This window comes from Athene cunicularia, assembly GCF_003259725.1.
Source record: "Athene cunicularia isolate RWA chromosome 13 unlocalized genomic scaffold, athCun1 chr13_part1, whole genome shotgun sequence".
NCBI classification, from domain to species: domain Eukaryota; kingdom Metazoa; phylum Chordata; class Aves; order Strigiformes; family Strigidae; genus Athene; species Athene cunicularia.
Genome location: NW_020799117.1, coordinates 20,647,804 through 20,661,076, shown reverse-complemented (window position 1 = coordinate 20,661,076; position 13,273 = coordinate 20,647,804). Strand labels below are relative to the sequence as shown.

Genomic DNA, 13,273 nt, shown 5'->3' with positions numbered 1-13,273 from the left:
ATACTTTAGCTCCCAACACTGCGCTCTCCTTCACTCCCCTGACAATTTGACACACTGCTGTTTATCCTAATCCATTGTTCATGGTCCTCCCCACCCAGTTTTCAGTCCATGTGATGCTCTCCTGTCCCTACCAAATGGAATTAATTTGGGGTGCTAGGGCTCTATCAAGAGACTTTACTACAGTCTAAGTGCTGGCAAAGTAATACCTGCTTTCACACATACTTTGGCCTTTTATCAGACACTTGGAGTAAACAAGCAAGCCATCACATTTTTCTGGGGCAGCTGGCTCATAATTCCTGGCTCCCTCAGTGATCCTCTGAATAACCAGATAACTTTCAGAGTGAGATCCTGGTCAGCAAGGATTGTTTATCAACATAAACCTTATTCTCCCAGAACTCCCCCCCCTACCTCTAACTTGTTATGTAAAGCTGATGCTGCTAAAACATTTAGCTGAACTTGGGTCAAGAGAAGATGGCTTTTGAAAGACTTCCAATGTTTCATTTGCAATAAATGGCTAAGGAATAAATCATTTCAGCCCTAATGAGTCCTCAAGCAGTCAACTCTGTTAGCAGGGCAACTCCAGCAGCGAAGAACAGGGGAAGGCTATGGTGACACGCAGAGACTTGTGACAAGCACAGAAAGCAGCCAGAAAAGACCACCATGATGCAGAGAGGCTGCCATGTTGGGTTAGACCATGATCCTTGCTAGACAAGGACCTCCACTTCATGGCAGCAAGTATCACTTACTTCTTGTGAATAACTTCCCAGTAGGGAAGTCTTCTGCATTCTCTCAAGGACAGAGCTGGTTTTCTGCCCTGATGCCCAGAGGCTTACAACCCCACCCCCCCATTTTTACCCTAGTTAATCCAGTTGACAGTATGCCTATGCTTCATATAAATGTCTCTCCCTTTCTGCCAGTCCTGCTATGCTCTTGCCTTCAGTGACTGCAGTGACAACAACTTCCAGGGATACTGATGTACCAGGCAAAAACCAGCTGGGAGCAGTTGGGGATGTCTGGGCTTCCACCTTTGACCTCAGCAGAGACATGAAAAAAGAGTGCTTAATAATTTACATGACTTTCTGTACTGTCATGGTGTTCCTTCTCCTTTCGGAGACCTCAGATTTCAATTCTGTGGGGTGCAAGCTGTTTCCAGGGCCCCATCCTCCACTCCCAGATGCAAAGGTCCTTCCCTACTCACACAAGCATCCTTGCAAGTAATGCTTCACAAGGAAAGCACTAGCAGCCTTCCACCAGTGTGACTGGGGGCATGGGAACTCCATCCACCACCAGGAGTTGGGCTGGGGACCACCACCACACCTCCAACCCCAGTTCAGCAGGCACAGTCCACCTGTGGACCACGGTCAGCTCCCCACAGGACCATTTCCCCAATATCTCAGGTCTGGCATGGTGGAGCTGAGAGCACTGGAGGGGTAGATTTGAGGAGAAGGCTTCAGGCAGCCTTATGCTCTGGTACGTGACGGCCACAGATGACAGCTAGGGTGGTCAGTCTGATAGCTCTCGGTAAGGACCATATTTGTCGTCTACAAAGCTAAATACCATACCTCCATGCGACTCCCATAGCACACCGCCCCAGCAAGTCAGCCAGTTCACACAGACTGCAAGTGCGGCGTGGAAGAGCTGCTGACTCAGGGTAATGCATCAAGTTGAGTCCCAGGCTGCTCTGACAGGTTTGGACTCGAGCAGCTAATCCAAACCCAAACCTGGGGAAGCGGGACTGTCAACTCAGGTTGGTCTGCACAGCCTCTATATTTAGGGTGGCCTCTCCCGAGAGCACCCAGAACCCCTAAGGTAGGCTTTGCTCTGAAGTGGTCCCTCTCTTCTGGGTACACAGGGAGCCCAAGGGCACCAGCCTCCTCCCTGACACCCCCTTGCCTCCTCCACAGTGCTAACCAGAGCCAGCATTGAGAACCCAAGGCCAGCTCAGAACAGAGCTGCCACAAGAGCCTTTGGCTGCTCAGGTCAAGTATGACTGATCAACTAAGTCCAGTCAACAGCACAGTAAAAATACCAGCCTTTTTTCTGCAGAATAAGAGGGTTTAACGCAGGAGTCTGGTGCAGAACAGTTCTTTCCCTTTAAATTCACACCCTAGTCCAAGCATGTTTTGCAAGAGCCTCCCTGTGCAGACAAGCCCTGAGGCTTCAACGCAGAAAAACACCCCTGCTGGGGGAAGCACCCAAGACATTTTGAGGCCAGGGCCCAGAGTATTACGATGAGGTGGCTGCTAACCCTGCATGTGGCAGAAGAGATGGGGCAGGCTCAGAAACGTGTAGTTCTCCATTAGTGTGAGAAGAAAGTAAATATGTACAAGAGACACTCGGTGTCTCTTCTGGCCTGCAAATAAGACCACAGAGAAAACAAGTGGAAAGGAGGAGAGGACAGACAGATGCCACACACTCAGCTCAGCTCACTCAGAAAACATTAATTGTGCTTCTTCTCAAAATGATGATACTGGATTAAATATAATGAGCTATCCACCTAGAGATGTGTTTGAGGCTTCTTATTATCTTTGATATTGTGAATGTTTAGACTCCAGAAAGGACACACTGCATGGCTCTGCCCTCCGATGACAACGGAGAAGAGAAATTGGAGATTCTCACAAAATAAAGTAAGTACAACACCTGGGGCTTTACGGGAAATACCAGATTATCACAGTTCTGGTAACAAAACCAAAACTGTTGGCAGTGCTTCAGATTACTACTGGTTCTTTTTTTCTTTCTAACCCCCCAAAATGAACAAGACACCTACCTAACCCTGTAAGAAAACCAGAGCTGTGACTCATGCCATCTCTCTCAAACACTGACTCAAAACATTACCAACATAAAATGTTACAACACATGAAATGAGCAATGGCCCTGCTAACACAAGGCTTGTTCTTAAAATTGCATGGCCTGCCCACATTTTCTAAATATAGGCTAGACAAGGAAACCTCTCCAGAAGCACTAATAATTCAAACAACATACCAAATACATGCTATGTGACCAAGGTGGTTTTGAAAGCTGTTATCAACATATTTCCACTGTACAACCTTTCTTAGCCACTCCTGCTTTCTCTTCTGACCATCAGCAGCAGGTAGAATGGATAAGCTTGACTACAGAAAGGATCAATTCCCTGAAAAGCATCTTAAGAAAGACCTAAGCAACAACATCAGCATTGTGACTGCTTATCTGCAGGTTCAGGAGGGCAGCCTTTACACCTGGAAGTTTACTAGGAGAAAATAGAAGTATTATGGAAAAAAAATAAAGCTTGGGAGTTCTGTGGAAGCTGAGGTCACTTGTCCTGGGAAGACTCTGCAGCACCTACACCATCATCAGGAGGACATGTCAGCATCCATGAGCCTGCCTTGACATATGAGCTGACAGAGGGGAGCACTGAAGAGGCAGAAGCATGCACTGTAACCAGTACGTAAGGGCTAGGTGCTTGGGCTACACAGCCCAAAACTGTAGTGTGCCTTTACTGCTGCTTTATCAATGCTGGTATCCAAGCAAGCGACATCTTCATGTTCTTCCCTGACGGCAGTGCAGCCATCATGCTGGCTGCATGAAGAACGTCTGCCCATGGCTGCCTCTTTCACAAAGCTCTTCTTTGGTTATCAACAAATCTCTTCATCGTCTTGCCTGGAAGTGTGCAACTGTGAATCGGGAAAGCTGAGTCAGATCCTCAGCCTCGTGGTTAAGGAATGGGCTGCTGCAGTGCAGCATGGGTGCCTACAAGCCACCACGGCAGCATGGGATGGGCACTGTCCTTCACCTCCTGCCTCCTGAGGAAACTTAAGTGTTCATTTAACCATCATCCACAACCATTCCTCCAGGTTTTTACCATTTTCTCCCCCAGCTATCAGTGTTACTTGCCAAGAGGTCCCTCCTGAAATCCACCCACTGAGACTTCTTCAGAACATCCCAAACCAAGATACCCAGGAGTTTATGAGGCCTCTCCCTTGATCTAAATGTTCCCACTTCAGACAGCAGAAAGGTTTCCTTATCCCTAAGTGGTCTCACTAGCCCTGCTGGACAGAAGGGGGGTGCCCAGGGCTCGTCAGGGTTGACAGTGGGAAGGACACCCAGAAATAAGTAGTATGTGCTGTCTCCCAATTTCCTGAGATAACTTTTTAGGGAAAAAGGTTCAGATTCTGGACAAAGACTATTCATACCTGCAAGGATTGGGAGAGGTAATCCAGGACTGAGTGGGAAATGTCCTTTCAAGTAAAGAATATTCATGGACATTATTATACACACACTGCTTTGGTACTGAGTCATCATTTCATGTAAGATCCAGGTTTATTTCTGTTTTGTGCTGAATCTCCTTTCCATGATCATATAACTGGCATCTCTGCAGTGTTAGGACCTCTTCTGCAATGCAAGTTTTAGCTACATTTGTTACCCAACAGCTAGCCAGAGAGTTTATTTTAGCATTCATTAAATGTGCCTCTCACACAGACTCTCAGCACAAATACAGAAACCTAATCTCATTTACGGACAAATGTGAAGCAAAATACACTTCCATGCCAAAGAGAAGTTAATCACATTCCTTGTCCTTGCCCTTCAGGCAAAAGCCTGAGCGAGCAGATGAAACATGCACGATCTCTGTAAGGGAAGCAAAGTGCTTCTTGGGTAGCAGCAATCGGGCAGACTCCTGGCCTCTGAAAGACACAGCCCATCTAGTCCCAGCACCCTGACCTACGGATCCAGGACCTGTTAGCAAGACTTTCTGGATCACTTTACCACCTCAGTCATTTTCAGGCAACCAAGATTCATAGCACAAGACCTGTAATTTGCTCTGCTCGTGGCAGAAGTCACCTAGCCTAGCACTGGGATGTTGTGTGATGTGGAACTGATGCTGCTGCACAAGCTGCTGTGTCGGCCATGGAGCGGGCATAGCAGCAGTGCAGGCTGGCTCTGGAAACCTGCTGGCTGAGAGAGCCCTGCCTTGCACTGCCAGCTGCCTACCCAAAATGAAGCAATGTACTAACAACAGTAGCCACTGGAGTGTCTCCCAAGCCTCTTCCCCCATCAGTATTCCTCTTGCTTACAAACCCTGCAATGGAAGTCAGGCAGGTGATTTTTTTTTTTTTTAATTTGCTTTGTAGTGCAGCTGAGGCTTCTCTCCTGCAGAGAGCAGCAAGTTAGCACCGGTACAGCTGAAGCTGGTTACCTTGCCTCCTTCCACCTGGCCCAAACTCATCATTCCTCTCTGCCAGCCCTGTCACACTCACCAGAGCTTGGAAATGGGCACAGGAGACAAGCGTCTGAACACTCATGTCGTGCAGGCAACAGGGACATAGACAGGTTCAAGGCAGCACCATTACCTAACGTCCCTGGCCATTTTTCTCCCAGGAGCATCAATAGCTAGTTCCTTGCTGGGACCCGAGCTCATTTGCTGATCTAACTTCTCATATCATGAATGTGGGAGAGCTATCAATAATCTGGTAGGCTCTACAAACCCACGCCTGCACACACACCACTTCTGGAGTAAGAGCAGTCTGCCCACACAGCAAGGAGGCTTCTCTCCAAGAGCACTTAGGTCAGGCTGAGAGGTGGGAAACAGTTTGAACACTACGAGCTCTTTTGGTGTTCTTTCAACCAGAGACAGCTGTTGAGCACGGGAGTTTTGTCAATGGTTTGATTGGAGGAAGTGATGTACAAGAGGCATACAAGGAGCAACAGGATCAATACAGGCTTTGACAGTGGTGTGCTAGCCAAAACTGCATACCCCACCCCCCAGAGGACTGGAGTGCATCAGGAACCAAGGGACTCTTGCAAAGTGCCATGAATTTCAAAGTGGAATAAAAAAATTCATGTGAGCACAAACATATGTACATATGCACACACACAGAGCTTCAGAGCTGGAATAAAGTCCCAGCCTTCAAATCAAAAAGCTGTTGAAAGTGAGAAGGTCAGATGCTCAGCTGGTACATATCACACACACACCCCAACAAAGCCAGAGAAACATCTGCTGAGAACCTGGCTGATGGATTTTAACCTGATTTTACCCCTGAATTAAGCAAATGTGCAAATTCTGACACCAAAACCAGGCCTTCTCTGAAGGGCTTCCAAGCATCAGTCAATGATATAGGAAATCTACTTTGAATTTTTGGAGTGTTTTTTAAAAATACTATACTAATGCACCTGACCTTAGTGTAGTTTTAAGGTAAATTAAAGTTTCACTGCTTCCCTAAAGAACACTTTTTCTGTCCATCTCAGACATTTGTAGCTGTCTTTCTTTTTCTGAGCTGCCAGCCACTGAGTCTCAGACTTGGAAAACAAATGTGGTTCCCCTACCCTCCCTATCCTTACCAGGCATGAAAATTCAGCAAGAAAAACTGGGCTCTGACTTCCACATGTATTCAAAAATTTAAGGGGATAGTAGGGATAAGACAAGCTGTAGAAGATCTCCAGGACCATCAGAAGCATGGTCATCACCATTACTGCACAGAGACAGCCTTGGATGGCTTATTGCTCTTCGCCGCAAATTAGCTCTCCCTCACATTGAGGAGCTCTTACCTTCCAGACATGCCTGAAATAAAATCCTTTATAAGGACCAATGACTGAGTCTGTCAAGCCTAATTACCAGAGTTATTAATTACCTAGATGTTTAATTTTTACCATTATTACTTTTATCTGTTGTTACAATTTGGAACATCTCAAAAATGCAGCAACATAACACTGCCCTTGTCAGAGAGGAGCCAGTGCCAGGTCACATCAGTTCAAAACACAGCTTTCTGTCTGGAGCACAGCACAGGAGCCAGCACCATGTCCTGGCCAGGAGGCCACGCAGATCTGGCACTGTTCTGGATGCTCTCACAGGACGTTGAGGGAACCTGCAGTTCTGCTCTGATCCCTTGCAGGTCCAGGGAGAGCTTCCCTCTTGGGCAGAGTCACATCTCCCAGTCATGTGAGTTCCGTTATCCTGCTCCAGACAGGAGGTCAGTGCAACAGGTGATGCATGTCCGAGTTCCAGCCTGGCTGGAGAGCCCTTCGCCCTCCCAGTCCGCCCCTGCTGCCAGCACGTCCCTCCACCTCAGTGGTGTGGGCAGATCAGTGGAGGGTGAGTAGCTGCCAGGGTGAGTGGCTTCAGGCAATCAGTGCTGAGCAAACTGCTGGGTGAACCAGGAGTGGTGGGTGGCTCCTACCCTGCTTTCCACTCCCCTCCAGCCTCATCCTCAGTGACACGATATGCAGCTTTCCCAAAGGAAAGCTCCGGGTTACCTCACTGCCTAGCAGCCTCTGCCCTGAACATGGTCTCCAGCACAGAGTGGACGGCCAGCCCTTGCTGGGACTTCACAGTCCTGCTACCTCTCAGCCAAAGGAAATGGTCTGGATTTATGGTCCAGTCATGAGCTGCAAGCTCAGCTACTCTTGAACTTATGTTCTTCAAGTTCTCTTCAAGAGACACTTCGGTTTTTATGGAGCTTTGCTCCCAGAAGAAAACAAGCACATCCAAGGAAGAGCCATGTGTGACCCACAGTCCAGTCATTGCTTATTGCAAGAGCATGGCCCCTCTATAACAAAACTCCCAGGCACAGAAAATGGCACAAGGTCATGCAACCCCCATGCTGAACTCCCATTATGCACCTGAAAGTGTTCACTGGAGTCCCAAGTGTAAATGAGGAGGGGGTGAGAAGAACAAGAGGCTCATCTCCCCTCCTCTTGCTGCCTCTGGAGTTACGGGACTGAAGAGGGAGGATGTAGGTCCACACACTCACCCTGTCCTAGGCTCATCCCATCTTCTCCAGTCGGTTTTGAGTTCAAGCACTGCTGCAGTCCTGTTAGAGCTCAGTGCTGAGCCAAGGCTGGAGAACAGGGTAGCACTCAGAGCAGGAGGGTGGTAGTCAAGATGCAGGTAGAAGGATGACAGAGCCATGCTGCTCATGGAAACACAGCTTTTAGCCACTTTGCAGCTGGAGCCCATCACATTAACAAAGGCAGAAGAATGAGGTAAGGGCATGACCTCGGAGCTTGGCAGCCAGGCTGTGCTCAACCCCTCTCCAGATGTTCCTCCTCTCACCAGAGACTGCCCTTCCCAGGTTACTTACACCCATCTCCAAAAAGGGATGGAAAATACCCAGGGCTCTGACTCACCAGCTTTTGGATCCATGGTGGGTTTACTTACTAATGTACCATTCTAAACCATCTTGCCCCTCTGCCAGGAGTTCCTAGCCCCAGAGTCTGCCTGTATGGAGAGACAGGTTATTCCTCAACCCTGCTGTGTCTCTCTCCCATAACCCTTCTGTTTGTATTGACACCTGAGACTATGAGCCACAGCCAGTGGAAGAACAGAACTGCATGCTCATTTATCAATTCCTCCTTCTGTAGAGCGAGCAAGCTCCAGCAAAAAGACCAGAAAGCAGCTGGGACACATAACCTCTTCCTTTACCCCAGCATGAATCACTGGAGCTTGTGAGTCAGACCCCCTCCATTCTGAAAGCCGAGCAAGTTACTGCACGTTCACTGATCCGTGGTAACTGGCCACATGCATGCTCTCAGCTACATGGCAATGGCAGCAGCAGTCCATTGGTCTAGCCAGTGGAAATGATCCAGCGAAAACATGCATGTGGCCAGATCTTGGAGCACAGCTGATGTCTGGTACCTTGTGTGCATGGGTGTCCACAAAACCCAAAACTGCTACTGTAGGATACCCTTGTAAACAAATATTTTGGCTAATGTTTCTATGAGCTCGTTAGAACTGGAGTCTTTCCTACAATCAGAAGACTAAGAACAAATCAAGAGCATGTTCACCCTGCAAATAGCTCACACAGAGGTACCCTAGCCAGCAGCGAAGTAGCTCTTTTGGTTGCTCTACTGTTGACTACCTCTGATAGCATGAGCTTCCACCACAAAGCCTGCACCTAGCAAGGGACTTTCACATCCCTCACCAAACTCTTAACACAGCATTCTAAAGCACCCCAGACTGGTGGACCTGACAAATGTACACCTGCTTCTGCTGCAATCCCACCACTGGCTCACACCCAGGGGCACCTTCCTCCTTAAGACCTCTGGAGTTTCAATTGCAACACCCTCTACACAACTTTGCTACCAAATCCTGACTCATCTGGGAACTGAGGTCAAGCTGATTCCTACTGAAACATGAGATACTCTGCAGAGACTCTTCACCTGCTCTCAGAGTAGTTTTCCAGCATTAGCATTTGCCAGGGGCAGTTCAAGAGAAAGGCACAAATCCTGTGTTGCCAGCCTTATTACCACTGAGGAACAACAAAAACCTTAAGCACACACAATGTTTTCCTCACCGCCAAGTAAAAATAAGAGAGAATGCCTGGAATTGCTGGGGAATTTAACCAACCAAATGCTTTACATTTCTCCAGTCTTGTCTCCCCAAGCGACCTCATGTAAGTACAGATGAAACACAGACTGTTTCCAGTCTCATAGACCTTCCCTTTCCAACTTGCCCCTCACCTACCCCACTATCAAGGCTTCCTCCAGCCCGTTTGCTTCTCCTGCCTATCTCTTTGTGAGGCTGGTGCCTCCTAATCTACCACAACAGCTCTAGCATTTGCTCACCGTGTTCTTCTCTGAACATTTGCACTGGCACTGGTCCCTTTGTCCCATTTCTCCAAAGCCTACCCCAAATCTATCAGAGTGCAAAAGGGCACCTTCTTTCACACCCATGGTCTTGCCTCAGTGTCAAGTCTTTGATTGCCCCAAGCCGTCCAGTGTCCGACAAAGTACCATCTTCTCCTGCAGTGAGGAAGTTTTCTTCCAAACCTGCAATTTGCCAGCATTGTGGGAGCATTATACATTTATCTGCTGGTCTGTTGCTACATTCTGCAGTGCACGTAGTCCCTGCAGGGTGTGCCTTACACGTGTGTTGGGTGGGACACAGTCTGTCTGTCTTTCAATGCATGATACAAACACCTAAATGAGGGACTTTGATGGTGCTTCTTCATAGCTGGACACCATCTCCCTCTGGAGGCCTTCATGGGCTGTTCCACTGGCTAGATCTGTATCTGAAGCACTCACTTGAGGACAGATGCATCACTAGAGGCATAAAAATAATGCATTTAGGTTGAAGATAGCCCTTGTCCTCAGAACAAAGCAAGTAATTCACATGCGATCACCGATCCTCTTTTACACATTCAAATAAGCCAAACCAACTGTGTTAAAAGCCATTGTGGAAGAATCCTTTCCTCCCAAGTTTGAGAGACCTCAGGGGAAATCTAGCACCCACCATGGCGCATTGATGTTCTTTCCAGAAACAGCTGTTAAAGCTCTCCTCCTCTAAGAAGTTTTTCTGCTACTCTGATTCACTGGCAGTAAATGGCTTTACTACATGGGGCAATCCCCCCAGACCAGCTGGCAGGGCTAGGGAGATCACCCCTGGGAGTTGGAGTGTTTTTCCATGCCAGAGATGTCCTTTGGCTCTCTACAGAGCACTCCATGAAGGAGTGTCTAAGGGTACTTTCCAATGCAGACACCTTAGAACACAAGGGTAGATCATAGGTAACAAAGTTTGGCCCTCAGCAGCCAGCAACTGGTCAGGGATACAGTGTGACGAAGGAAGGCTTTCCACCCTGTTACCATCCCCTGAGTTTCCCTTGCACTGGCAATCAAACAAATGTTCCTATCTGGATCTCCTTAAAGACTGTGTAAGACTTCTGTAGGTTCCTCTTCTGCCCCCTGGTTTCAGAGGGGTCAGCTCACCCTATTTGCATGGAAATACTACAACCTGGGAAAAAAACGTAGAACACAAATTCCTCCTGAAGTGTCCGGCCAGTTGCCTGATTTGTGCCAGGGCTGGGTTCCTGCATCAGCCCGAGCATGCTGGAGAGGCAGTCTGAGGTCCAGCCACAAGCTGAAGAAATAGATTCCACAGGATAATCTGCTGCCTGAGTGAGGGTCTATGTACCAGGACTAGAGCATCTGCTCAGAAGTGATTGGGGGAGGAACTCTTCTCTTCTAAAGGTTCTTTTGGTGAAGCTTTGCTGTGGTGCCTCTGAGACCTCATGGCAAAGGTGACCTGTGATGGGAAATGTGTTTGTGGGTTTCACCAATCCCAACCCAAGCCAAAATGGGATTTGGTTCGGAGACACCACAGACAACCAAGTGTCTTCCTCTGATGGACCCATAGAGCAAACAATGGGCAACCTCTGTGGCAATACAAGGCAAAGGAGTGGCCTGGATCTAAGAAATATGGTTAGTAATGAATACAGACTGTGTTCATGTTGTGCAAGCCAAACCCAGAACCTTTCTTTTCTTTGGCTGAGATACAGGTGGGATCAATGCAGTCACCCTCAATTCTGCTGTGGATCCATTAGTACAGAGAAAGGAGGTTTGTACATTGTGGGACTTACTTGAGATAAAACACCTTTACAGTGCATCTCAGCAGAGGACTAGGTTATCAGCACGAGTAACTACAGGTAAAGTAGTTCTCTTCCCCACATGCAGCCCCCATGGCCCAGTGCCTCGAGGCAGGTGGTTGCTCCCTCTGCAGTCCCAGCGTGCCTCATTCCACCGCTGTGCCCAAGCCAGTGCCTCTCAGTCCCCCCAACCCTTCCATGCTGCTCCCAGTGAAGGTGATGCTCAGGATGTAAGCACTGCCCTGTCCCTGCTATGCACTTAGGAGGCAGGGTCGTCCTTCCCATGGCTGCAAGACAGCCCCCAGCCCCTGCACACTCCAGAACCTCTTGGGCAGATCCTGTCATCTTCAAGCAGCTGCTGACTCTGCTTGGTGTTTTCAAGCTCCCTGTCCTGAAGCTATCGCAAAAGTCTCCTCCCAGAACTGCCAGCACCAGCTACGTTCTGATGTCCTTGGCAGGAGACCATGCAGGAGGCACCCTCTGCCAACCCGGCAGCTCTGGGGCAGAGGCAGTGGAGGAGCCCATGCCCTGGGCACAGCAGGGTGGTGGGTCTCTGTGCTCAGGGTAAAGGCATGAAAAAGAGTAGGGGCAAATCATGCCACCAGTGATGCCGGTGTGAAGCCAAAGCAATTCTGTTCAGGTCAAGAGCACTCACTAGCATCATGGCAGCAGGACCAAGAGCAGAATTGCATCCATGCAAGAGCTGAAGTGACAGTCTCCTCCAGGACCCAGTCCAGCCTGTAGCCTCTCTTAACACTGATAAAACACAAAGTCTGACAGGGTTGCTGCTTTGTCCAAATACATTGCCAGATAAACCACAGATAAGAAACAGCCAGGGATAATCCCTCCCTGATACCATGACAAGAGAAAGAAATACCACTGTGCTGCATTGCCACCAAACCTTCTGTATCTAAGACAGTTCTCACATTGCCCCAGTTTGTAGTCCCCATTTACTCAGGAACTGAACTTTACCAGTTAAAGGCAATCTAAATATTTTATCATGGCAACATCTTAAATATTTTCTTGTTCATTCAGCAAGGAGCAGTTAGATGTCCTCTAAGGAACAGCCTGATTTCACGAATCAGATCATTAAAGAGTGAAGGTTTACAGCCCACATGCCTTTAACTACAGCTCAATGCAGTCACCCCAGAAAGTGAGGCTGTAACTTAAACCTGATCTCTGAGTTGGTCTGTCCCAATTAACAGTCCCTGTGATCCTCCAAAATAGTGGCTTTTGATATTTACCTCAGGAAGAAGCAAGAAAACAATGAACCAAACAGCAAAACATGACACACCAGAACCCCCACAGAATTAGCACAAACCCCCTCAATTACCATATCACTGTGACAGGAACCGAGTGCTGCTGTTTTTTGTAAAAGTACATTGCCCTGAATTCTTGGGGCTTTGGGTATTGAAAAAAAAAATCAAGAAGAAAGCATACCTATAACAGCATGAAATATGAATGAGATGCAGAGATTTGCACACTTGTGTGGCAAATGCTTCCTATCATTTGCACCCTCATGCAACCCACAAGTACTTTCCTGCTGGCTTTCTGGCTTCTCTCTTCTTCCTTTAAGTAAAATTTGTTATAAAATGGGAAGTACCTTTTCCTGGGTCAGGTTCTCTTTCCCCTTTTTTCCCTTCTTTGTTCTTTTTGCTCTTTCCTTTCCCTTTTTTCTTGTTCTCGGACATTCTGCACAAGTGTTTACAGTCTCAGGAAAAGACAGTCCACACCAGATCTATATGCCCCACGACTGCTAATCCAAATGTTACTTGCCAGCTGCAACTTCCGACTGTTCTTATATTGTTTCTGACACAGACAACACCCACCACTGGGTGGAGAAGCAAAACTTTAACCGTTTGCTCACTGCTCCCAGTTGTCTGAAAAGATGCACTGGGTTACAGCAGGAGGGCAAGGGTAACAGTGCTACAGGATGGGAATAG

The 13,273-nt window shown here is 48.0% G+C and overlaps 1 protein-coding gene across 6 annotated transcripts in view; it reads right to left on the bottom strand.

Annotated features, from left to right (window-relative positions):
* Positions 1-13,073, bottom strand: part of NRG2 (neuregulin 2) — an 89,772-nt gene extending 76,699 nt beyond the window's left edge. For all 6 annotated transcript variants that reach the window (XM_026858048.1, XM_026858047.1, XM_026858049.1 and 3 more), the window contains exon 1: positions 12,934-13,073. In XM_026858048.1, the coding sequence (XP_026713849.1) occupies positions 12,934-13,021 (88 nt within the window). In that variant the 5' untranslated portion in view covers positions 13,022-13,073. The remainder of the gene's footprint in view (positions 1-12,933) is intronic.
* Positions 13,074-13,273: the final 200 nt, after the last annotated feature.